Here is a 22,611-nt window from a genome sequence, read left to right as displayed (position 1 = left end):
TTTCCTAGTTCCTCAATACTAGGGCCCTGAAACTGAAGGAATGTTCCCCTCCGGCCTGCGCATTGAGATGTTTTTTCATCACCGCATTACTAGTGCCGTAACTTTTTTGTTTTTCAGTTGATTGAGCAGTGTGCGGGCTTGTTTTTTGCGAGACGGGCTGTAGATTTTATTGGTACCATTTTGGAACACATACGACTTTTTGATCACTTTTTATTTTATTTTTTGGTAAAGGAAATTACCAAAAACAAGCAATTCTGGAATAGTTTTTTATTGTTTTTTTTTATCGGCATCCATAGTGCGCCCTAAATTACATGTTAGCTTTATTCTGCGGGTCGATACGATTACGGCGATACCAAATTTATATAGTTTTTTTTTTATGTATTGCAGCTTTTGCACAATAAAATCACTTTTTTAATAAAATCATTTGTTTTCGGTGTCGACATTCTAAGACCCATAACTTTATTATTTTTACGTGCACGAAACGGTGTCAGGGATTATTTTTTGCAGGACAGATTGACGTTTTTATTAGTACTATTTTGGAGTAAATGTGACTTTTTGATCACTTTTTATAGCATTTTTTGGAAGGAGATGTGACCTAAAAACAAAGATTCTGGCGCTGTTTTTCATGTGTTTTTTTTACCGCGTTCACCGTGCGGGATAAATTACATAATAGTTTTGTAGTTTGGGTCGTTACGGACGCGGCGATACTAATTATGTATAGTTTTTTTTATTTTTACGGTTTTTCCCATCATAAAAGACTTACTATGGGAAAAAAGTCAGTTTAGCTTTATTTTCATTTGAAATGTGTGTGTTTTTATTGTTTTACCACATTTTTATTATCTTTTTTTAACTTTTTTGACTTGTCCCACTAGGAGACATGAGGACCTGATGCCCCGATCGCTACTCTAATACACTGCACTACATACGTAGTGCAGTGTATTAGCGCTGTCAGTTATTCACTCCCGTACAAGGCAGACTCGGACGCCATTTTCTGGCGTCCGATTGCCATAGCAACCCAGCGATTGCGTCACTGGGTTGCCGATCTAATGAGCGCAGCATCTGAGGGGTTAATCTGCCGGATCGGAGAATAGCTCCGGTCCTGGCAGTTACAGGAGGGTGCCAGCTGTATAATACAGCTGTCACCCCGCGGTGATGGTGCCGGCTCTGCTCCTGAGCCCGCACCATCACTGCGCCGTACATATACGGCGCTTTGCGGGAAGCACCTCCCGACAGCGCCGTATATATACGGCGGATGTCGGGAAGGGGTTAAAGAGGCTCTGTCACCAGAATATAAGTGCCCTATCTCCTACATAGTGTGATTGTAATGTAGATAAGTGGTTTTTATTTTGATTAATTTCTTAAAGACCAACTGGGCGTGTTTTCACTTTTGACCAAGTGGGTGTTGTAAAGAAGTGTATGAGGCTGACCAAAGTAAAAACACGCCCATGTTGGTCTTTAAGAAACGAATCTAAAACTGCTCATAACTTGCTTCAAAATAAAAACCAGTTATCTAGATTACAGTGCCGATTAGATTATGTAGGAGATAGAGGCTCTGTCCCCAGATTATAAGTGCACTAACTCCTTCCCGACCGCCCACTGTCTTGACGTCAGGCGGTGCAGGTGCTTAGTCTACAGAGACGTCTTTTGGTGTCGCTGCAGATGAGGCTGATGAGCGCTCGTATGAGCAACTAAAAGCTCCTGATCTTAGAGCAGCCTCCTGAACACAGCTGGGGTTGGAAAACATTCGGGCAAACTATGTACTGCCCGATCTGCAGCCTGTGTCATAGTGACAGTGTAATGTATTAGCATACAGGAGTATACTAATACATTACAAGTAAAAAATAAAGTGATTATATATAATTTTATCCCTTGATGGGATTTAAAAAAAAAAAAGTAAAGAAATAAAAAAAAAAGTCCCAAAAAAGTCTTAATTTTGTATTAAAATACATTGTATTGCCCCTACACTAAAGGTATCTACACGACCGTAATAACTGGAAGAATTAATCTAATGGGTTATTTAGCGTGAAACGTGAACAGGATAAAAAACAAAACAAGAAAAACCAATGTCGAGAATCGCTTTTTCCTATATTCACACCGTAAAAAAAAAGATTTTTTTTACCCCCCAAACTGTGGGGAAAAAAAATACTATTTCTCTCGCATAAAACAAGGCCGCATACAGCCACGTCAATGAAAAAAAAAAAAGTTATGGCTGCTGAAAAGCAGAGCGAGGCAAAAACAGAAATATTTAGCTGGTCATTAAGGGGATAAATAAAACCGCAAATTTTTAAAAAAAACCACTGTTCCTTTAACATTTTGTGTCTGTTTCCTCAGATTGTCAGCTCTTGCGAGCAGGGTCCTCGTTTGAATTGTAAATGAGTGTTGTCAGATCTTGTTTGTACAATGTACCCCCTGAATTGTAAAGTGCAGCGTAACACATTGGCGCTATATAAAGATCATTATTATTATTATTACCAATGGGTGACCACAGTATTAAATAGGAGATCTTGAAACATGTGACAGAGCAGTGACTGATCCCTATACAAATAAAAGGAGACCTTCCGCATGAGCGTTGATTCTAACATCGTTACTACACAGAGAATAAATGAGGAGATGGAAATGGTCAAACATTGAAATTGTTGTTTTTGATGCAGTTACTTTCTTTGTAAAGTGGATTTGGGAATCTGCAAACTTTCAAAAAGGCATGTAAAATAAAGATGGTTCACGCTAAGGGTATGTGCACACGATAGCAGGCATTTACGTCTGAAAAGACAGACTGTTTTCAGGAGAAAACAGCTGCCTCGTTTCAGTCGTAAAAGCTCCTCCTCGCATTTTGCGAGGCTTCTCTGACAGCCGTAAATTTTGAGCTGTGCTTCATTGAGTTCAATGAAGAACGGCTCAAATTACGTCTGAAAGAAGTGTCCTGCACTTCTTTTGACGAGGCTGTATTTTTACGCGTCGTCGTTTGACAGGTGTCAAACGACGACGCGTAAATGACAGGTTGTCTGCACAGTACGTCGGCAAACCCATTCAAATGAATGGGCAGAAGTTTGCCGACGTATTGTAGCCCTATTTTCAGACGTAAAACGAGGCATAATACGCCTCGTTTACGTCTGAAAATAGGTCATGTGAACCCAGCCTAAGAGTCCTCATGGATGACATACTATTTGGCAGCTCCGGTACATCGGTGACTGTGCTTTTTGGGCCATTTACACAAGCATATTTTATCAGCTACCAGTAGGAGAAAAAAAAAATATAATAATATATATATATTTATTTTTTATTTTCTTTTTGCTTGACAATATCAAAACACGTCACCTTGACTTGCATATAGTATCCCCGGATGTCAAAAGTGCTGGCTCAGTATTTGTGAATAGCTCAAAGTAAGGCCTCATTCACACTACCCAGTTTGCGGACCGTATGTCAGCTGCATTTTCCAGACCGAACACAGTTCAGGGAGCCAGGGTCCGTATGACACTTGGTGTCCTTGCCTCCCCGCAGGAGGAGTTTTTCACAGGTACAGGTTTTCAGTACGGGACAGTAGTCCCACGGGGAGGCAGTGACTCACAGCATCGTACATAACTATGATGCTAGGAGCCCAGCCCCCTGAACTAATAAGGGGCATGAAGAATCTAAGTTATGAGGAAAGATTAAAAGAACTAAACGTATTTAGCCTTGAGAAAAGACGACTAAGGGGGGACATGATTAACTTATATAAATATATGAATGGCGCATACAAAAAATATGGTGAAATCCTGTTCCATGTAAAACCCCCTCAAAAAACAAGGGGGCACTCCCTCCGTCTGGAGAAAAAAAGGTTCAACCTGCAGAGGCGACAAGCCTTCTTTACAGTGAGAACTGTGAAGCTATGGAATAGTCTACCGCAGGAGCTGGTCACAGCAGGGACAGTAGATGGCTTTAAAAAAGAGTTAGATAATTTCCTAGAACAAAAAAATATTAACTGCTATGTGTAGAAATTTTTTACTTCCCCTTTCCCATCCCACTTCCCCTTTCCCATCCCTTGGTTGAACTTGATGGACATGTGTCTTTTTTCAACCGTACAAACTATGTAACTATGTAACTGTGTTCGGTCCGGGAAATGCGGACGACATGCGGTCCGTATATCACCTAGTAGAATAAAGTAAAAAGTAGCACTGTTTAAATGGTGCAAGCCATAAGGACCTCAACCATTCAGTCCTACCAGTCAATCTTCAAAAAAACAAAGAAAAATCTGTCCGCACTTCAAAAAAAAAAAAGTTAAGGGTTTTCCCATGAAGAACATTTATGACATATCCACAGGATATACGTCAAATGTCAGGTGTCGATCCCAGATGTAGGACCCGTATCTAGCTCTAGAACGAGGTCCCCTATACCGTTTTAGCTTTTTGTGCTCACGTTGCCTCCTGGCCACTTACTGATTACATGGTCGAGAGTTACGGAAACAGCATAACTTGCTGAGCTACGCCATTTCCACAAGTCCCATAGAACTGAATGATCGTTAAGAAAATAGCGTAGCTTGCATTTTATGCTGATTCCGTAACTGCCATTCACTAATATGGGAGTTGCAGAAACAGCGTAGCTCAGCGAGTTACACGGTTTCCGTAACTCCCGACAATGTAATCAGTAAGTGGCCGGGAGGCAGAGTAAGCAGAAAAAGCTAAACCGGGGTTTAGGGAGGCCGTTCTAGAGATCGGTGCGGACCCGTATCTGACATTTATGACATATCCTTGTGGGAAAACCCCTTGAGGGTACGTTCCCTCACACAAGATACGCTGCAGATTTTGTGCAACAGAAAATCTGCAGCACAAGCTCTAGAAAAACGCTGGTAAATCTCACAGAAATCTGCACCAAAGAGTGAGTTTTTACGGCTCATATTGCTGCGGAAACGCAGCAGTTTTACCTGCAGATTTAGTGTTAAACATTGGTTATAACAAAATATATGTGCACCTGCAGATTACCAGCGTTTTTTTACTGCGTTTCTGCTGCGTAAACACTGTAAAAACGGCAACATAAATTTGTTGCAGAATTTCAAGTCCATGGGCCAAACACGAAGCATCTTCGCACAGAACACGCAGCATAAATGGACATCCTGCAGAATTGAAAAACGAACCACAAAACACTTTCCGCACTATTTTGAGTGTTTTTTTTTCCCGCAGCGTGGGAATGAGATTTTCTAAGTCTCATTCACTTTGCGGCTACTGTAAATGATGCATAAGTTCCGCAAAGAGTTCTATTGCGAAAATTCCACAGCATTTACGCTACGTGGGAACCCACTCTAAGCCCTTATTCACACGACAGGGTTTACCGGCCGGGTGACGGGCGTTCATAAATCGGCCGTCACCCGGCTGCATTAGGAACAATAGACCCCTAATGGGGCTATTCACACGACCGATTTTTTGACGGGAAACCTGGCCGTCAAAAAATGGGACACACCCTATTTTCGGCCGTTTACCTGGCCGCCCGGCTCCCATAGAAGTCTATGGGGCCGAGTAATACACAGCCATCACCGGAATGTGTCCCGAGTGACGGCCATGTATTCCGCTGCTCGGGCGCTCTCTCTCCTCCTCACAGTGAAGAGTGCATGTGGAGGAGGAGGGTCTTTTTTTGCTCCCTGTAGGAGTGGGAATCCCCAATCCCCGGCGGGGATTAGGGATTCTGCTACAGGAGAAGTGTGTGACTACACTGTCCATATATGGACACAGTGACGTCACTCACTTCAGAAGCGGAATCCCCGACCCTGTGGCCGGGGATTCCTCTCCAGGAGAAGTCAGTGACTAAACTGTCCATATATGGACATTGAAGTCAGTGACTTCTCCTGGAAGGCGGGGGGGACGGGTGCAACCAGCAGGGGGCTGGGTGGCATTATCTACAGAGAGCTGTGTGTGGCAACAAATTTAAATGAAATTCATCCGATTTTAAAAAAAAAAAACGGATGCAGGGAAAAAAAACGGATGCAAAACGGGTCAAAATCGGCAACACGGATGCAAACCGGCCGGGAAAATCGGCTGTTTTTCCCGGCCGGTTTGCATCCGTTCCGTGTTGCCGTTTTTACTGGCCGATAAGCATCCGTTTTTTTCCCTGTCCGTTTTAAAATCGGATGAATTTCATTTAAATTTGTTGCCACACCCAGCCCCCTGCAGGTGATGCCACCCAGCCCCCTGCAGGTGTTGCTATCAAGTCCCCTGTAGGTGATGCCACACAGCCCCCTGTAGGTTGCACCCATCCCCCCCCCCCACATTCCAGGAGAAGTCACTGACTTCAATGTCCATATATGGACAGTGTAGTCACTGACTTCTCCTGGAGAGGAATTCCCTGCCACAGGTCGGGAATTCCGCTTCAGAAGTGAGTGACGTCACTGTGTCCATATATGGACAGTGTAGTCACTCACTTCTCCTGTAGCGGAATCCCCGGCCATAGCGTCGGGGATTCCGCTGCAGAAGTGAGTGACATCGCTGTGTCCATATATGGACAGTGTAGTCACGCACTTCTCCTGTAACGGAATCGGGGATTCCGACTCCTACAGGGAGCAAAAAAAGACCCTCCTCCTCCTCACATGCACTCTGCACTGTGAGGAGGAGGCGAGAGAGTGCGCGAGCGACGGTAGACCCGGCCATCACTCGGGACACATTCCGGTGATGGCCGTGTATTACCCAGCCCCATTTTTTTGACGGACGGTTTTCCCTGCACGTTAAAAAAAAAAAAAAATCAATCAGTCATGTGAATAGCCCCATTAGGGGTCTATTGTTCCTAATGCAGCCGGGTGACGGCCGATTTATGAACGGCCGGCACCCGGCCGGGAAACCCTGTCGTGTGAATTCCACCTAAGTTGTGACAATTCAGCTTCAACCGGATTGAGAAAAGCACAGATTTTAAATGAAACTTTGCAACATAGGGGGAAAAATAAATAAACTCCTGCACGAACATAAAAATCGGCACATTTTGGGTGATATTTTGCACATAAAACTTGCCAGAGCTCATTCATTTTGGATCTGTTAGGATTTAGGGTATGTTCACACGAGGGCGTCCGTTACAGCTGAAATTACGGGGATGTTTCAGCCTGAAAACATCCCCGTAATTTCAGCCGTAACGGCATGTGCAGGCGCTTGAACGCCGCGTCCATTACGGGCGTAATTAGCGCTGCTATTCATTGGAGTCAATGAATAACGGCTCCAATTACGGCCAAAGAAGTGACAGGTCACTTCTTTGACGCGGGCGTCTATTTACGCGCCGTCTTTTGACAGCGGCGCGTAAATTACGCCTCGTGTGAACAGACAAACGTCTGCCCATTGCTTTCAATGGGCAGATGTTTGTCAGCGCTATTGAGGCGCTATTTTCGGACGTAATTCGGGGCAAAAACGCCCGAATTACGTCCGTAAATAGGCCGTGTGAACATACCCTTAGAGTAGCGGTTCCCCTGAAGCTCAGACAACATACAGATAAGAATTAGAAATGAGCACACATCCCAGTACATTTGTAGGATGCATTTTTCTTTTTTCCAAAATTCAGATTGGATCCAACAGATTTCCTTTATGAATCTGAACCAAATTTTTGCAAAAAAAATTAAATTAAATTAATGTTTGAGGTTATTATTAAATATTTCTGGCCCTATGGTGTCTTTAGTGTGAGTCATTGCTGACTTCTTGGTCAGGTTAAGATTCATTCCAAAATGTGTGATGGTGAAATAACATGAAGAGCCCCTGAAGGGACAGGCACACGTTATCAAGTGCATTCTAGGTGCAGTCCAGAGGTAATGTAAAAATAATGGATTACTAATAAATACTATGGTAACACAGATTATAATTAGAAATTATTTATCAAAAACAAAGCTAAGTGTACACAGCCGTTGCTAGTTTCCAGAAAAATAACAAAGTGGAACAGTTCACATGTAAAATTTGTATCAGGTTCTTCAGGAGCTTCACTTGGTGTAATTGAAAAAAAAAAAAAAAAAAAAAGTACGTCCCCAAAAAAAAACTTGAAACTTGATGTTAAATTACGACACTTTGTAGCAAGGTAATGTTGTCTCCTTTAAGCATAATACGACCTATGAGAGGAAAAGAAAAGAATCATCAATATAACCAAAGATTTTAGAAATGTAACTACATCCATGCCATGGTCACAGAACACAGTACAATGTCTCATGCTTTCTATTCTGGCTATGCAGTGATGGCAATTTCAGAAGTGTTCTTATATTCCTGAGCTTTGATAAATAGCAATCAACCACGGGTAACATTGTAATATGCCGAATGTTTGACACGGGTCTGCAAGGACATTCTAGCGTTTCAGATTTCCAGTTATTTTGCGTCCAAGCACATCAAATATATCCCCAGGTCCGTGATGAGAATACCCCTAAACTGAAAGCCAGATTATTGCTGAAACACACATGTTTTTAAGGGTATAATTCACATAGGGGGTATTAGCTGAGTAATCTCTGCAATGGAATTCATTGTGTAAAATACCGAGCATATTAGGGCTTGTCCACACGTAACTGAATTGCTGCAGAAAGTTTCTGCAGCAATCCTGTTGAAAGTAGCAGACTTTCCGCTGGGGAAAAACGCACCATTTCCTGCAGAAAACGGTACGTATTTCGCAATGCTGGGAGATGGTGATATCTCGTCTGAAAAACGCAGCAATTCAGTCCACTTTCCGCAGCTGGAATGAACATGCTGCGGTCCGAAAAATATGCACCGCAGGTCAATTTCTGCTCAGAATTTTTATTCCGCGTGTGGATGACAATTGTTAAATCTCACCCACTTTGCTGCTACGGTATTCTGCTGCGTATTTTCTGCCCGCAATTCCTGACGGAAAATGCGCAGCAATTCCGCTACGTGTGGACAAGCCCTTACAGTGACAAAGTGGATGAGATATTAACAAGCCTCATTCACAACTATGGAAAAAATGTGCATAAATTGACCTGCGGTGCATATTTTTTATTCCACAGCAAGTTCATTTACGCGAAGGAATCGTTGCACTTTTGTTGCGACTATTCCTCATTGAGTTCAATGGGAGGTAAAAGATGACAAATACCAAATGTTACGATTTTGCGGCGGAAAAGCTGCAACTCTGCGGCAAAAATCGCAAGTCTGGAAAAAACAACACTTCTTGATCAAATTTAAATTAAAAAAATTCTATATTTACTTCCCTGGTGCCGTCATAGAACCGTTGAAGGTGAAAAAATATATATTTGTGGGGTGATGTGGGCAAAAAAACAGCGATTACGCTGTTTTTAGGGTGGGGGAGGGCTTTGTTTTTACGGCGTCTATTAGGCGGTAAAAACAACATGTTCATCTAATTCTACGGGTTGATATGATGACTATACCAAATTTATATTTTATTTCTAGGTTTTACTACTTTTATTTTTTTTTAAAATACAACTACCATATATTTCGGACTAGAAGACGCAACCAGATTTTAGAGAACAGAAAATAGGAAAAAATGTCATATTTTACTACTTAAAAAAAAAATAAATTGTTCTGTTTCACCACATTCTGAGAACCATAACTTTTATATTTTTCCATAGTTTGAGCGGTGTGCGGGCTTATTTTTTGCGGGATGAGATGTAGTTTTTATTGGCACCATTTTTTGGTACATACAATTTATCACTTTTTATTTCATTTGTTTTAGTGCGAAGATGACCAAAAAAACAACGATTGTTTTTTTTTTTTACGCTGTTCACTGTGCGAGTCAAATAAAGCTCTATTGTAATAGATCGGACTTTTACGGACGCATCAATATCAATTTTTTGTATTTTTTTTACATTGTGCTTGGGGAAAAATGGGTAAAGGGTTTTTCTTTTATTTTTTTTACATTACTGAAAATGTATCTAACATTTTTATTAATTTTTTTTACATATTTTATTAGTTTCCCTAGGGGACTTGAACCAGCGATCGCTAGATCGCTGGTACAATACATGGATTAGTTACAGTAACTAGCTGAGCAACGCCGTTTCCGTAATGCCCATAGTAGTGAATGAAAGTTACAGAAGCTCCGTAGCATGCAAACTACGCTGTTTCCGTAACTACTATTCAGTTCAGTGAGTCTCGCTATTTCCGTAACTCGACCATGTATGCTGTTTTCGTAGCTACCGAGTCCCGGAAACAGCGCAGCTCGCGGTGCTACACAGTTTCCGTAACTCCCATTCACTCCTATGAGTTACGGAAACAGCGTAGCTCAGCGTGAACTTTGATTAAGCCCATTGCAGTGTAGTACACAACCATCACCTGCTAAGTATGGAGCAAGCTTAGCCCGCTCCATACTTACCCTTAATGGCTACCACGTACATTTACGTGGCATGTCGCTAAGGGTATGTTCACACGAGGTCATTACGTCCGTCATTGACGGACGTATTTCGGCCGCAAGTCCCGGACCGAACACAGTGCAGGGAGCCGGGCTCCTAGCATCATAGTTATATACGATGCTAGGAGTCCCTGCCTCGCTGCCGGACAACTGTCCCGTACTGTATTCATGTTTTCAGTACGAGACAGTTGACCCGCAGCGAGGCAGGGATTCCTAGCGTCATACATAAGTATGATGCTAGGAGCCCGGCTCCCTGCAGTGTGTTCGGTCCGGTACTTGTGTGAACATACCCTAAGAGGTGCAGGTACGTCTTTTTGGAAGAACTTCAAAACGCACAATGTGAACCCAGACTAAATCTGAAACCACCAGGCCAGGTTTCCATGGTAATAAACAGTCACTTTAATGAAATACGATGCAAGTATACCACTGAACGCTTTCACCTTGCCAGGAAAACCGGGATAAGAACAGGCTTAAAAAAATGCATGCAAAATCCGCAGCAAATCTGCACTGTGTGAACAAGGATTTAGGGTATTTTCAGATTTTAAATGCGGATTCTACACTGAAATTTTGTGAAAGTGACTGAACAAAACCCCATTTCCAGGTTGCATATTTTTCCACTGCGGATTTGGGTACATGCTGCGGGATTTACTTCTCTCACAGCGGCAGAGATACGCTGTGCTCGCGCCATAAGCTGCAGCATATAGTCCCGGTTGCATTAGGGTTTATCAACTTAGATGTAATCGTTATTAGCTGGATCAGACACGCAGGAGAAGCTTTTAGCCGAGTAGTCAGTACAGCTGACCTGGCGAAGTAGTCTTTGATGGACGGTTACAGCTTCTATGTACACAGGATACATAAAAGCTGTATCTTGAAAATTAAAACATTTTTAAAATCTTCAATAAAAATCCTTTTGAAAGTTATTTAAAAATCAGATAAAACATTGATCACATAAAAATTAAAATATTTCACTTTAACCCCTTAATGGCCAGGCCATTTTGCACGTTAATGACCAAGGATTATTTTTTGTTTTTTCACGGTCGCATTCCAAGAGTCGTAACTTTTTTTTTATTCCGTCGACAGCCATATAAGGGCTTGTTTTTTGCGGGACGAGTTGTATTTTGTAATTGTACCATTTTTAGATGCTTATAACATATCGATTAACTTTTATTAACTTTATTTTAGGAGAGAATTGAAAATAAGCAGCTATTCCAGCATTGATTTTCATGTTCTAAATTTACGGCGTTTACTATGCAGCGTAAATAACATGTTAACTTTATTCTATGGGGCGGCACGATTACGGGGATACCAAATATGTAGAGGTTTTATGTTTTCCTACGTTTGCACAATAAAAACCCTTTCAGAAAAAAATTACTTGTTTTTCCATCGCCGCGTTCCAAGAGCCGTCATTTTTTTATTTTTCCGTCTGTATGGCCGTATGTGGCCTTGATTTTTGCGGGCCAATGTGTAATTTTCATTAGTATTATTTTGGGGTACATAGGACATATAGATTAACTTATTTTTTATGGGGGGAATGGGAGAAAAGAGAATTTTGCCGTGTTTTTTTGCGTTTTTTTTTGGACGCCGTTCATCCGGCGGTTTAATTAATGTGTTCATTTTATTGGTCAAGTTGTTAGGATCGCTGGGATACCATATATGTGTATGTGTGATTTGTTTTGACACTTTTACTGAATAAAACCACTTTTTGGGCAAAAACAGTAGTTTTATTTGATTTTGACTAATTTTTTTTTTTTTTTTTTTTTTAAGTCCCACCAGGGGACTTCACTATGCGATGTGCTGATCGCATATATAATGCTTTGGTATACTTCGTATACCAAAGCATTATTGCCTGTCAGTGTAAAACTGACAGGCAACCTATTAGGTCATGCCTCCGGCATCGCCTAACAGGCAGATGCTGAAGACAGACCTGGGGGTCTTTGTTAGACCCCCGCTGCCATGGAAACCCGACGGCGACCCACGATTTCTTTCCCTCCCTCTGTCAAACACATTAGATGCCGCTGTCACTATTGACAGCGGCATTTAATGGGTTAAACTGCCGGAATCGGCGCGCGCTTCGATTCCGGCAGTTGCAGCAGGAGCCAGGCTGTGTATAACAGCCGTGCTCCTGCCGCTGATCGCGTGGGTACACTGGCAGTACCCGCGCCATCACAGGACTGATATATCCGTCCTCCTGCGCGAACTAGCAGCTGCTGAGGACGGATATATCCGTCCTTCGGCGTTAAGGAGTTAAAAAAAAGTGTAGTCTTCAATAAATACACCTTCCATGTACAGATCCAGCAACATCATTTGACAAGACACATCTTTAGAGTTGCTTACCCCAAGTCAACATGGAAATACCCAAACACGATGTGGATTAACAACTCATTTTTCAATACCCTCTAAATTAGTTGCAGGATCTGGAATCATTTAAAAGTGGTGCCATGAAGGCATTTACCAAGCTAGATTTTGCTGGTCATCACTCATAATCCAGTGCCCAAACTATAAAACAGCTGTCTACATTTTATTAAAGAGGCTCTGTCACCAGATTTTGCAACCCCTATCTGCTATTGCAGCAGATAGGCGCTGCAATGTAGATTACAGTAACGTTTTTATTTTTAAAAAACGAGCATTTTTGGCCAAGTTATGACCATTTTTGTATTTATGCAAATGAGGCTTGCAAAAGTCCAAGTGGGCGTGTATTATGTGCGTACATCGGGGCGTTTTTAATACGGATGAGAAGTATCATCCACTTCTCTTCAGAACACCCAGCTTCTGGCAGTGCAGACACAGCGTGTTCTCGAGAGATCACGCTGTGTCGTCACTCACAGGTCCTGCATCGTGTCAGACGAGCGGGGACACATCGGCACCAGAGGCTACAGATGATTCTGCAGCAGCATCGGCGCTTGCAGGTAAGTAGCTACATCGACTTACCTGCTAACGCCGATGCTGCTGCAGAATCAACTGAAGCCTCTGGTGCCGATGTGTCCGACACGATGCAGGACCTGTGAGTGACGTCACAGATCTGCACTGCCAGAAGCTGGGCGTTCTGAAGAGAAGTGGATGATACTTCTCATCAGAGCGCCCAGCTAGTAAAAGTATTAAAAACGCCCCGATGTACACACATAATACACGCCCACTTGGACTTTTACTTTTAAACACACCCACTTGGACTTTTGCAAGCCTCATTTGCATAACTACAAAAATGGTCATAACTTGGCCAAAAATGCTCGTTTTTTAAAAATAAAAACGTTACTGTAATCTACATTGCAGCGCCTATCTGCTGCAATAGCAGATAGGGGCTGCAAAATCTGGTGACAGAGCCTCTTTAAGGTGCAGGGCTTTCAGCAACCCTTTTTCCTTCTATGTCCCTGAATCAAACAGCAGACAAAGAATATATGTCTAAGGCCACAGGATAAATGTTGCCACCTTAAATGGACTTTAACTTTTTATAAATCAATAGTACAAGAGAATATAAAAAGCTTATACTAATTTCTATTATTCGAGAAAAATTCATTTCTCGATCAGGCTCTTTCCTCCCCCTCCTAAGGCCCTGTTCATACTGAGTTTTTGGGCGTGGTTTTTAATGTTTTTTGACACTGAAACCATGTCAAAAAACGGCCGAAATCGCCTCCCATAGCATTCAATGGGAGGCGGAGTTTATTTTTTCCACAAGCAGAAGAAAAAACACTCGCGAGAAAAAGAAGTCATTCCCTGTTTTCAGGCATTTACGTCTCCGACCTCCCATTAACCTCAATGGGAGGCAGAGAAAGCCGTTCTCGCTGCGTTTACCCGCAGCACTCAATGGCCGTGGCTGAAAAATACTGCAAAAAACGAGGCAAAGAGTGCAGGCAGGTCAAAATCGGGCTCAAAAGCAGATTTTTCCGCCTGTAAAAAACTCAATGTGTAAAGGGCCTAAATGTTCACTACCTGAATTGACTGCCTATTCTTCTCCTCTAGACAGACTATCAGCTTATTGAAGGACCAGGTTACAGCTGTTTAAATCTTGAGAGGGAGAAAAGTGAGAGAGAAGCAGAGATACACAGAGGCTACTGCAGCTTCTAGTAAGATTTCTAGGTTACCCCAGTGCTGGATTCACACCTACACTGCTCATTACTGCTGTATGATCTGCTTCCATATACATGTGATAGAAATAGGAGAGCATGGAGTTCTCTTCTCTAGGTGTGCAGTGTAGAGAACACACGATAGCCGTTAAGCTCCACCCACTGGCTCAGAGAAAACAAGAATTAGAAAGAGTCTGCAGAGAGAACAACTGTAAGATACAAGTCATAATGGCCAGAAATAGCGCTATTCGTCATGTACACACACATAACATATTCTGAAAGTTTAGGTACGCTTTAAGATACTACATGTCACTGCCCACTTGATATTCGGCATTTTTAGAATGCAGACACTTCAGAAGCTGCAAGCATTTACCGCCATAGGAATATCTTGAAAGAAAACTAAATGAGTAAATCAATATACACTGCAAGGTTGCCTGTCATCTGTGTATACTGATATTATGGTTTACAGAATAGAATATAAATATGACTTTTACAACAAAAGACCATTTTATCCTAATTTACATGTACGTTGTCAAATGAATAACTCACCAAGCTGTTTCCGTGACTTTGTTTTCAGGTGGATTTCTTCAGCATCATCCAAAACCAGATTCATATACTCATCAAATCCCTATAAATTACATGGAAAACATCAAATTAAAATAAAACTACACCAACACCTAGGCTAAACAAGGCAACTGTAGTCACAAACATATGAGTAGAACATTGGTTCAGATTGCAGCTATTGCCTCCTCTTATTTTATACAATAACGATTATTGATGGATTATCAGTAAGATATACCATGAAGGGCAGATCAGCGAGGGTCTGATGGCTGGGACCCCCTCCAGATGTCTATAATGAAAAGGCTGTGGTCCCTTTGGATGGTATCTGTCAGCACTGCTTTGTGTGTTGCAAGGCTTTGTTGCAGTTCTGATATGCTATTAATGTTAGTCGTCGGAAGACCCCTTTAAATAGGCCACTGACTACACTATTGAAATGCCCAATAAACTAGGCCAAAGAGGCATGTCCGAGGGCTATATCCATCTTGCAAAGTGATAGCCATCACTTTATGATCGGTCGGGATCCAGCCTGGGAGATCCCTACCAATCCTGAGAAATAAGGCGACTCCTTCAGTGTTTTCCCTGCACTGCAGCACCCCAGCCAGAGAAATTCGTGAATTGTAAATGGTCCTACTCTGATTTTGTCCGCGTTTTCCCATCTTGGACATTTATGGCAGATCTACAGGATATGCCATAAAAGTCTGATAGATGCGAGTCCCACCTAGTTCTAGAACGGGGCCCCCTAAGACCCGTTCTAGCTTACTCTGCTCCGCTGCCACCCGGCCAATTCCTGTTCGGTTCAAGTAGAAAACAGCAGGATACAGATGTGGCCACAAATAAATTCTAAAGAGCAGAAAAGCACACTCAGCCGACGCCATAAATCAAAGCTACAAGTAGTGTCTCAGACTCATATGTGATCGATAATACAATGAGGGAAGTGTTCAGACATTAGACTTACAATGATGCAGCCTTCAATACGCATGTTCACCTGCTCATACAGCCACACTTGGATCCGAGATCTCTGTAAGATGAACAATGAACAACATTAGCAGTAGAAAATCATTGTATACAAGTTATATTACATATGTATTCGGCTGCATTCACATTACATTCAGAAGGTCTACTCCCCTGATTGACTTATCAGAAGCGGGAACGAATCCTACCACAAAACATTCCCATAGAAAATTCTTCCCTTGTCTGATGAAAAAGACCTAACGGGGCAGATCTCCTAATCGCAGAGTGAAGACAGCCTTATGAGTGTGAATAAAGTCATATTTTATTTATACTTACATTTTGAAGATACCTGAAGATCAGATTCTGTTAACAATGGGTTAAGGAAATCAACAAAGGTTAATTGTGAAAAACACTACAGTATAAGCCTGTGACGTGGTGACCAATTCAACTCTGCTGTGTAGTTCCTATTACAGCTCTACTTTGCTATTACTCCCCCTTTTACCGTAGTACCAGGACAGTCACATGACATTTATCGTCCAATGAAAAACTAGTAACAACCATCACATACATAAAGAACGCATTGTGTGACTTGAGCTGACAATTATGGCTTATTGCCACTAGTACTGGCCGCACAGGTCATCACTGGAACGGCTGCTGAAATCTATGCAGCTCACGACGAGACGCCAGCTCAGCCTTAGCACACACCACCAACACAAATGGCAGCCAACACGTGCGCTCGTTCAAGGCGGAATACATGTTATTCAATGACATCCTCTACAGCAGGAGAGCTGCTTCCCGACTCCCAGCAGAACTTCTCATTGAATAGAAAAGGATACGATGGGCTGAACCATCACTTTTTGCACTTTCGGCCCCTGTCCCCGGTACGCCATCTTCACCACAAATCAGCCGCCTGTAAGGAACCGGAAACAAAGAAAGCAACCAATCACACGCAGTGACGCAGGCAGAGCGCCGGAAAAGGCGGACACTAGACGCAAGCTGATACGTCACGTAAACCCCGGAAGTACACGGTTTCCCGCCTGTTCAACCCAATAAGCGAGAGGTCTGTTGATGACGTCATCACTATGTGACAGGTTCGTAATTTCATCCTGTCATGTGACACCAAAAGTTTGGAAGGCCGGATGGGAGTGACGTCGTCGCTACGCATTGTCATGTCTATACTGAAGTTATATCACTGGGCTGTTTAGATGGAGTTATGGGGTCGGCATGTAGAAGTGATTGAAAGAATATTTTTAATCCTTTGGCTTTGTATAGTGATCGTCTCTCGTCAGACAGAGACTTTCACATTGTGTCCAGAAGTTAATATTTAGCAGCGCTTATTTTACGCAAGTATGTACGTGTAATTTTCATTGCGCAAAATGTATTAAAAGTTGAGCCTTCTGTATAAAAGGTGCAAATCGCAATGTAATAGATAGACCATGCGGTTATTGTGCATGTGCGCCAGTAGAAAAGGTTAAATACAGTAATACATTTATTAGGAGTTTAGGTTCTGTTCATATTTGTGGCGGAACGGAGCCTTCGTTGAAAAGTCCATCAGGTATGACAGGAGGCGTAGTGCTGTATGCATATCTTTTCTTCCTGTCAGTGATGGAAACGTCAAGACCCCAGCGAACCACATTGAAGTCGGGCACTGTTGGTTTCCATCACTTGACAGAGTTTTGTGGGTCTTGTTAAAAACAGAAGCCACAATACCAATTCCTCTGTTACCAAATACCAGTTCAAGCCCCCCCCCCCCTCCCATGCACGTAGAGCAATTGCTGCAATTTATCCGGCCGAATTTGTGGATTGAAATTTCGCTGTGTATTACAGTAGCAGCAAAGTGGATGAGATTTTAAAAATCTCATTCACGTGCAGAAAATCTCCATGCAGAAATTGACCGGCGGTGCGAATTTTATAAAGCGCAGCATGTCAATTAATGGTGTTGAATGGTTGCACGTTTGTTGCGGATTTTCTCCATTGAGTTAAATAGTGAAGTAAAATTCCGCAATTAATAGAAAATCTTGCAATTTTTGCTGCGAAAAAATTACAAAAGCTCCGCAGATATCACCAGACCACTTGCCTACCGCTGAACGGCTAAATAAGTTTCAGTAGTAGGCAGTCAACAATGAATGTCAATTGGCGCTGCAGAGCCCTGTGACTACGTTGTTATTATACAGCAGCAGTCACATTAGAGACCCTGGAGTTGATTATAGGGGCCCTGGCATCTAGGGGGTTAAACAGAGGGAGGAGGCTCCCTATGTCTCCCCATCGGCACTCCACGATCGTGGGGTGGCCGTGGGTTGTAAAGGCAGCAACAAAGGCCCCCAGGCCTGCCATAGCTATATGTCTATTAAGCAAAGCCTGATAGATTAACTCAATCACTGACTGGCAATAATGCTATAATATACTGAGTATACCACAGCGTTATAAAAGCGATCAGTAGATCGCGTTATAAAGTCCCCTAGTGGGGCAAAAAAAATATTTAGAGTTTAATAAAATGTATTTAAAAAACAAAATTACACATATATGGTATCACCGCAATCGTAATAACCTGTATAATAAACTAAACGCATTATTTGAACTGCACTTGAAACGATGTAAAAATAAAACCACAAATAGCAGTGACGAAATAGTTTTTTTTTCCATTTCCTCCAAAAGAAAATAATAAAAGTTAATCAGTAATTTATACGTACCTGAAAATGGTTCTATTAAAAAATGACTCGTCCTGCAATAAGCAAGCCCACGTACGGCTACATCGATGGAATAATAAAAAAGTTTTGGCTCTTGGAATTCGGCGGCCAAAAAAACTATTTTGATTATACAAAACTTGGTATTATTGTGCAAAAGTGGGAAAACATAAAAAAACATTTACATATTTGGTATCGCCGTAATCGTACCACCCCATAGAATAGAAGGCAGCATGTTATTAATGCCACACAGTTAACTGTTAAAATGGCAAAATTTCATTTTTTTTCTGTCCCCCCCCCCCAAAAAAAAAGTTAATCAAGACGCTACATGTACCCCAAATTAGTGCAATTGAAAAAAAACAGCAAAGCAAACACAAAAAACAAGCCCTATACTGCTACGTCGATAAAAAATTAAAAAAGCTATGGCCCTCTGAATGCTGTGATGAAAAAATTCTGCCAAAATAGGCTCGGTAATGAAGGGTTAAAATAATAATAATTAAAATTTATTATACGCCCTGTTTCTGGTGTTCCATAGCGACTCCTCATTCCTCCCCGTCTGGTCTCAGTACTGCTGCCCTCCTGGGATGATGTTTCATCCCATGTTACCGCTGTAGTCTGTAAGGGTATGTTCACACACACAAATTACGGACATAATTCGGGAGTTTTTGCCCCGAATTACGTCCGAAAAATGCGGCTTGAAAGCGTTGACAAATATCTGCCCATTGAAAGCAATGGGCTGACGTTTGTCTGTTCACACGAGGCGTATATTTACGCGCCGCTGTCAAATGACGGCACGTAAATAGACGCCCGCGTCAAAGAAGTGACCTGTCACTTCTTGGGGCGTAATTGGAGCCGTTATTCATTGACTCCAATGAAAAGCAGCGCCAATTACGTCCGTAATGGACGCTGCGTTCAAGCGCCTGCACATGCCGTTACGGCTGAAATTACAGGGATGTTTTCTCCTGAAAACATCCCCGTAATTTCAGCCGTTACGGACTCTGTCGTGTGAACATACCCTAACAGTCACATGGGGAAAAAATGTAAGACTGGCAGCACTGATACTAGCCCAGGGTGGAGTGACGCTTTGCTATGAGAGACAAGGGTGAGTTAAGTATTGACTTTATTTTGTATTTTTTTTTCCCTCATCTGGTACAACTTGGTGCAGACTTTTTTTCCCTTGTGGTATCTGGGTTGAATTTGTTGCACAGTTCGCAGAAAATTAGTCTAGTTTTCTGGGTGCCTAAAGTCAGGTTCCCAGGGGTCGGATACGCTGTGTAAAAAATGAAGCGTATCCGACCTAGAACCCGCAACACTTTCTGTCCAAAAAACCGCACTACTTTGTGGTGCGGTTTTACAAACGGAATTTCCGCAGCGGAATGCAGCGCTGGGTTAAATAAAAAAGAACTACCATACTTATCTGTGCGTAGTCCGGCCTCCCAAGATGACGTTGCAGGCCGTGTGTGGTCATATGGGAGGAAACCATCCCAGGAGGCCGGACTGCGGGAAGAAGGAGGACATTCTGGGTAAGTATGATTTTTTTCCCCCGAACTGCGATTTTTGCGGCGGAATCGCTATGATTTCGCCGCAAATTTCGCAACACTTGGCTTTCTGTTGCGGGTTTTGCAACCCCGTTGAATTCAATGGGAAAAACCCAGAACAGAAAATAAATGAAAACGCAGCATAAATTGACGTGCTACAGATTTAGGAACGTTGAGGCTGGGTTCACACGACCTATTTTCAGACGTAAACGAGGCGTATTATGCCTCGTTTTACGTCTGAAAATAGGGCTACAATACGTCGGCAAACATCTGCCCATTCATTTGAATGGGTTTGCCGACGTACTGTGCAGACGACCTGTCATTTACGCGTCGTCGTTTGACAGCTGTCAAACGACGACGCGTAAAAATACAGCCTCGTCAAAAGAAGTGCAGGACACTTCTTTCAGACGTAATTTGAGCCGTTCTTCATTGAACTCAATGAAGCACAGCTCAAAATTTATGGCTGTCAGAGAAGCCTCGCAAAATGCGAGGAGGAGCATTTACGTCTGAAACGAGGCAGCTGTTTTCTCCTGAAAACAGTCTGTCATTTCAGACGTAAAAGCCTCTCATCGTGTGCACATACCCTTAGGCCTCATTTACACGAGCGTGTGCGTTTTGCGCTCGCAAAAAACGCTGCGTTTTGCGCACGCAAAAGGCACTTGGCAGCTCCATGTGTCATCCGTGTATGATGCGCGGCTGCGTGATTTTCGCGCAGCCGCCATCATAGAGATGAGGCTAGTCGACGCCCGTCACTGTCCAAGGTGCTGAAAGAGCTAACTGATCGGCAGTAACTCTTTCAGCACCCTCGACAGTGAATGCCGAACACAATATACACCAACCTGTGAATAAAAAAAGACTTTCATACTTACCAAGAACTTCCTGCTTCCCCCAGTCCGGGCTCCCGGCCGTTGCCTTGGTGACGCGTCCCTCTCTTGTCATCCGGCCCCACCTCCCAGGATGACGCCGCAGTCCATGAGACCGCTGCAGCCTGTGATTGGCTGCAGCCTGTGCTTGGCCTGTGATTGGCTGCAGCTGTCACTTGGACTGAACTGTCATCCCGGGAGGTCGGACCGGAGTTATCGGTAAGTCAGAACGTCTTTTTTTTTTTACAGGTTCATGGATTTTCGGAGCGGAAGTCACTGTCCATGGTGCTGAACCAGTTTAACGCTTTCAGCACCGTGGACAGTGACTGTCTCCTGACGTCGCGTACCCGAACATTTTTTACCGGTTTCGGTCAAAACGAGTTTGGCCGAACCCGGTGAAGTTCGGTGCGCTCATCTCGAATTTGACACTCCGTTTGGATATTTGTAAACAGAAAAGCACGTGGTGCTTTTCTGTTTACATTCAGGAGTTTGACAGCTCTTGCGCGAATCACGCAGTTCGCACGGAAGTGCTTCCGTGCGGCATGCGTGGTTTTCACGCACCCATTGACTTCAATGGGTGCGTGAGTGCGCGAAAAACGCACGATTATAGAACATGTCGTGAGTTGTTTTCTGCGCACACGCGCTGAGCGCAATTCACGCATCGTCTAAACTGCCCCATTGACTAATATAGGTGCGTACGACATGCGTGCAAAGCACGCACGTCGCACGCGCGTATATTACGTTCGTGTAAATGAGGCCTTACACTGCGTTTGTTTTGATGCAGTGTGGACATGAGATTTTCTAAATCTCATCCACTTTACTGCTGCTGTAAATGCTGCGGAATTTCCGCAGTGTTTACTCTACATCGGAACCCGGCCTAAGAGTATGTTCACACACACTAAATACGGACGTAATTCGGGCGTTTTTGTCCCGAATTACGTCCGAAAAATGCGGCTTAAAAGCGTTGACAAACATCTGCCCATTGAAAGCAATGGGCTGATGTTTGTCTGTTCACACGAGGCGTATATTTACACGCCGCTGTCAAATGACGGCGCGTAAATAGACGCCCGCGTCAAAGAAGTGACCTGTCACTTCTTGGGGCGTAATTGGAGCCGTTTTTCATTGACTCCAATGAAAAGCAGCGCCAATTACGTCCGTAATGGACGCGGCGTTCAAGCGCCTGCACGTGCCGTTACGGCTGAAATTACGGGGATGTTTTCTCCTGAAAACATCCCCGTAATTTCGGCCGTTACGGACGCTGCCGTGTGAACATACCCTAAGGGTGCAGGCAGACTGAAAATCATTTGCAGTCATCTGAATGTTGTTGCTTCTGCAGCAGGTGCATGGATTTCTGTGAGTTTCATTCAGGTGAGGCCTCATGCACACAAACGTATTTCTTCCCTCCCGTAAATACTGTCGAAAATACGGGTCCTTGGTCACACGTATTCGACCCGAATTGCACCAGTATTTATGGACCGGTGCCGGTAAATACGGGTCCGGTGTCAACCGTATTCCACCCGTATTTACGGGCACGTTTTCGCTGCAAAATTGCACTGCACTAATCGGCAGCCCCTTCTCTCTATCAGTGCAGGATAGAGAGAAGGGGCAGCCCTTTCCGAGGTAAAAGAAATTCGTACTTACCCGGCCATTGTCTTGGTGACGCGTC

The 22,611-nt window shown here is 43.1% G+C and overlaps 1 protein-coding gene across 1 annotated transcript; it reads right to left on the bottom strand.

Annotated features, from left to right (window-relative positions):
- Positions 1-7,791: 7,791 nt before the first annotated feature.
- On the bottom strand, positions 7,792-16,855 carry SNRPE (small nuclear ribonucleoprotein polypeptide E). The gene is made up of 5 exons (XM_075850698.1): positions 16,697-16,855; positions 16,197-16,223; positions 15,865-15,927; positions 14,898-14,976; positions 7,792-8,038 (listed from the first exon to the last, which is right to left on the bottom strand). The coding sequence occupies exons 1-5, from the start codon at positions 16,748-16,750 to the stop codon at positions 7,983-7,985; spliced, it is 279 nt and encodes a 92-aa protein (XP_075706813.1). The 5' UTR covers positions 16,751-16,855; the 3' UTR covers positions 7,792-7,982.
- Between the last annotated feature and the right edge of the window lie 5,756 nt (positions 16,856-22,611).

Source organism: Rhinoderma darwinii, chromosome 2 (assembly GCF_050947455.1).
Source record: "Rhinoderma darwinii isolate aRhiDar2 chromosome 2, aRhiDar2.hap1, whole genome shotgun sequence".
NCBI classification, from domain to species: domain Eukaryota; kingdom Metazoa; phylum Chordata; class Amphibia; order Anura; family Rhinodermatidae; genus Rhinoderma; species Rhinoderma darwinii.
The sequence above is the reverse complement of the archived record's forward strand: the minus strand, read 5'-3'. Positions and strand labels throughout refer to the sequence as shown.

Excerpts from the sequence above, each read along its gene's own strand:
- SNRPE (XM_075850698.1), bottom strand. The coding sequence starts at position 16,750 with ATGGCGTACCGGGGACAGGGGCCGAAAGTGCAAAAAGTGATGGTTCAG. Across the intron at positions 14,977-15,864 it reads GTATTGAAGGCTGCATCATT|GGATTTGATGAGTATATGAA; the intron begins GTAAGTCTAATG and ends TGTAATTTATAG. Across the intron at positions 8,039-14,897 it reads AAAGTCACGGAAACAGCTTG|GTCGTATTATGCTTAAAGGA; the intron begins GTGAGTTATTCA and ends TTCCTCTCATAG.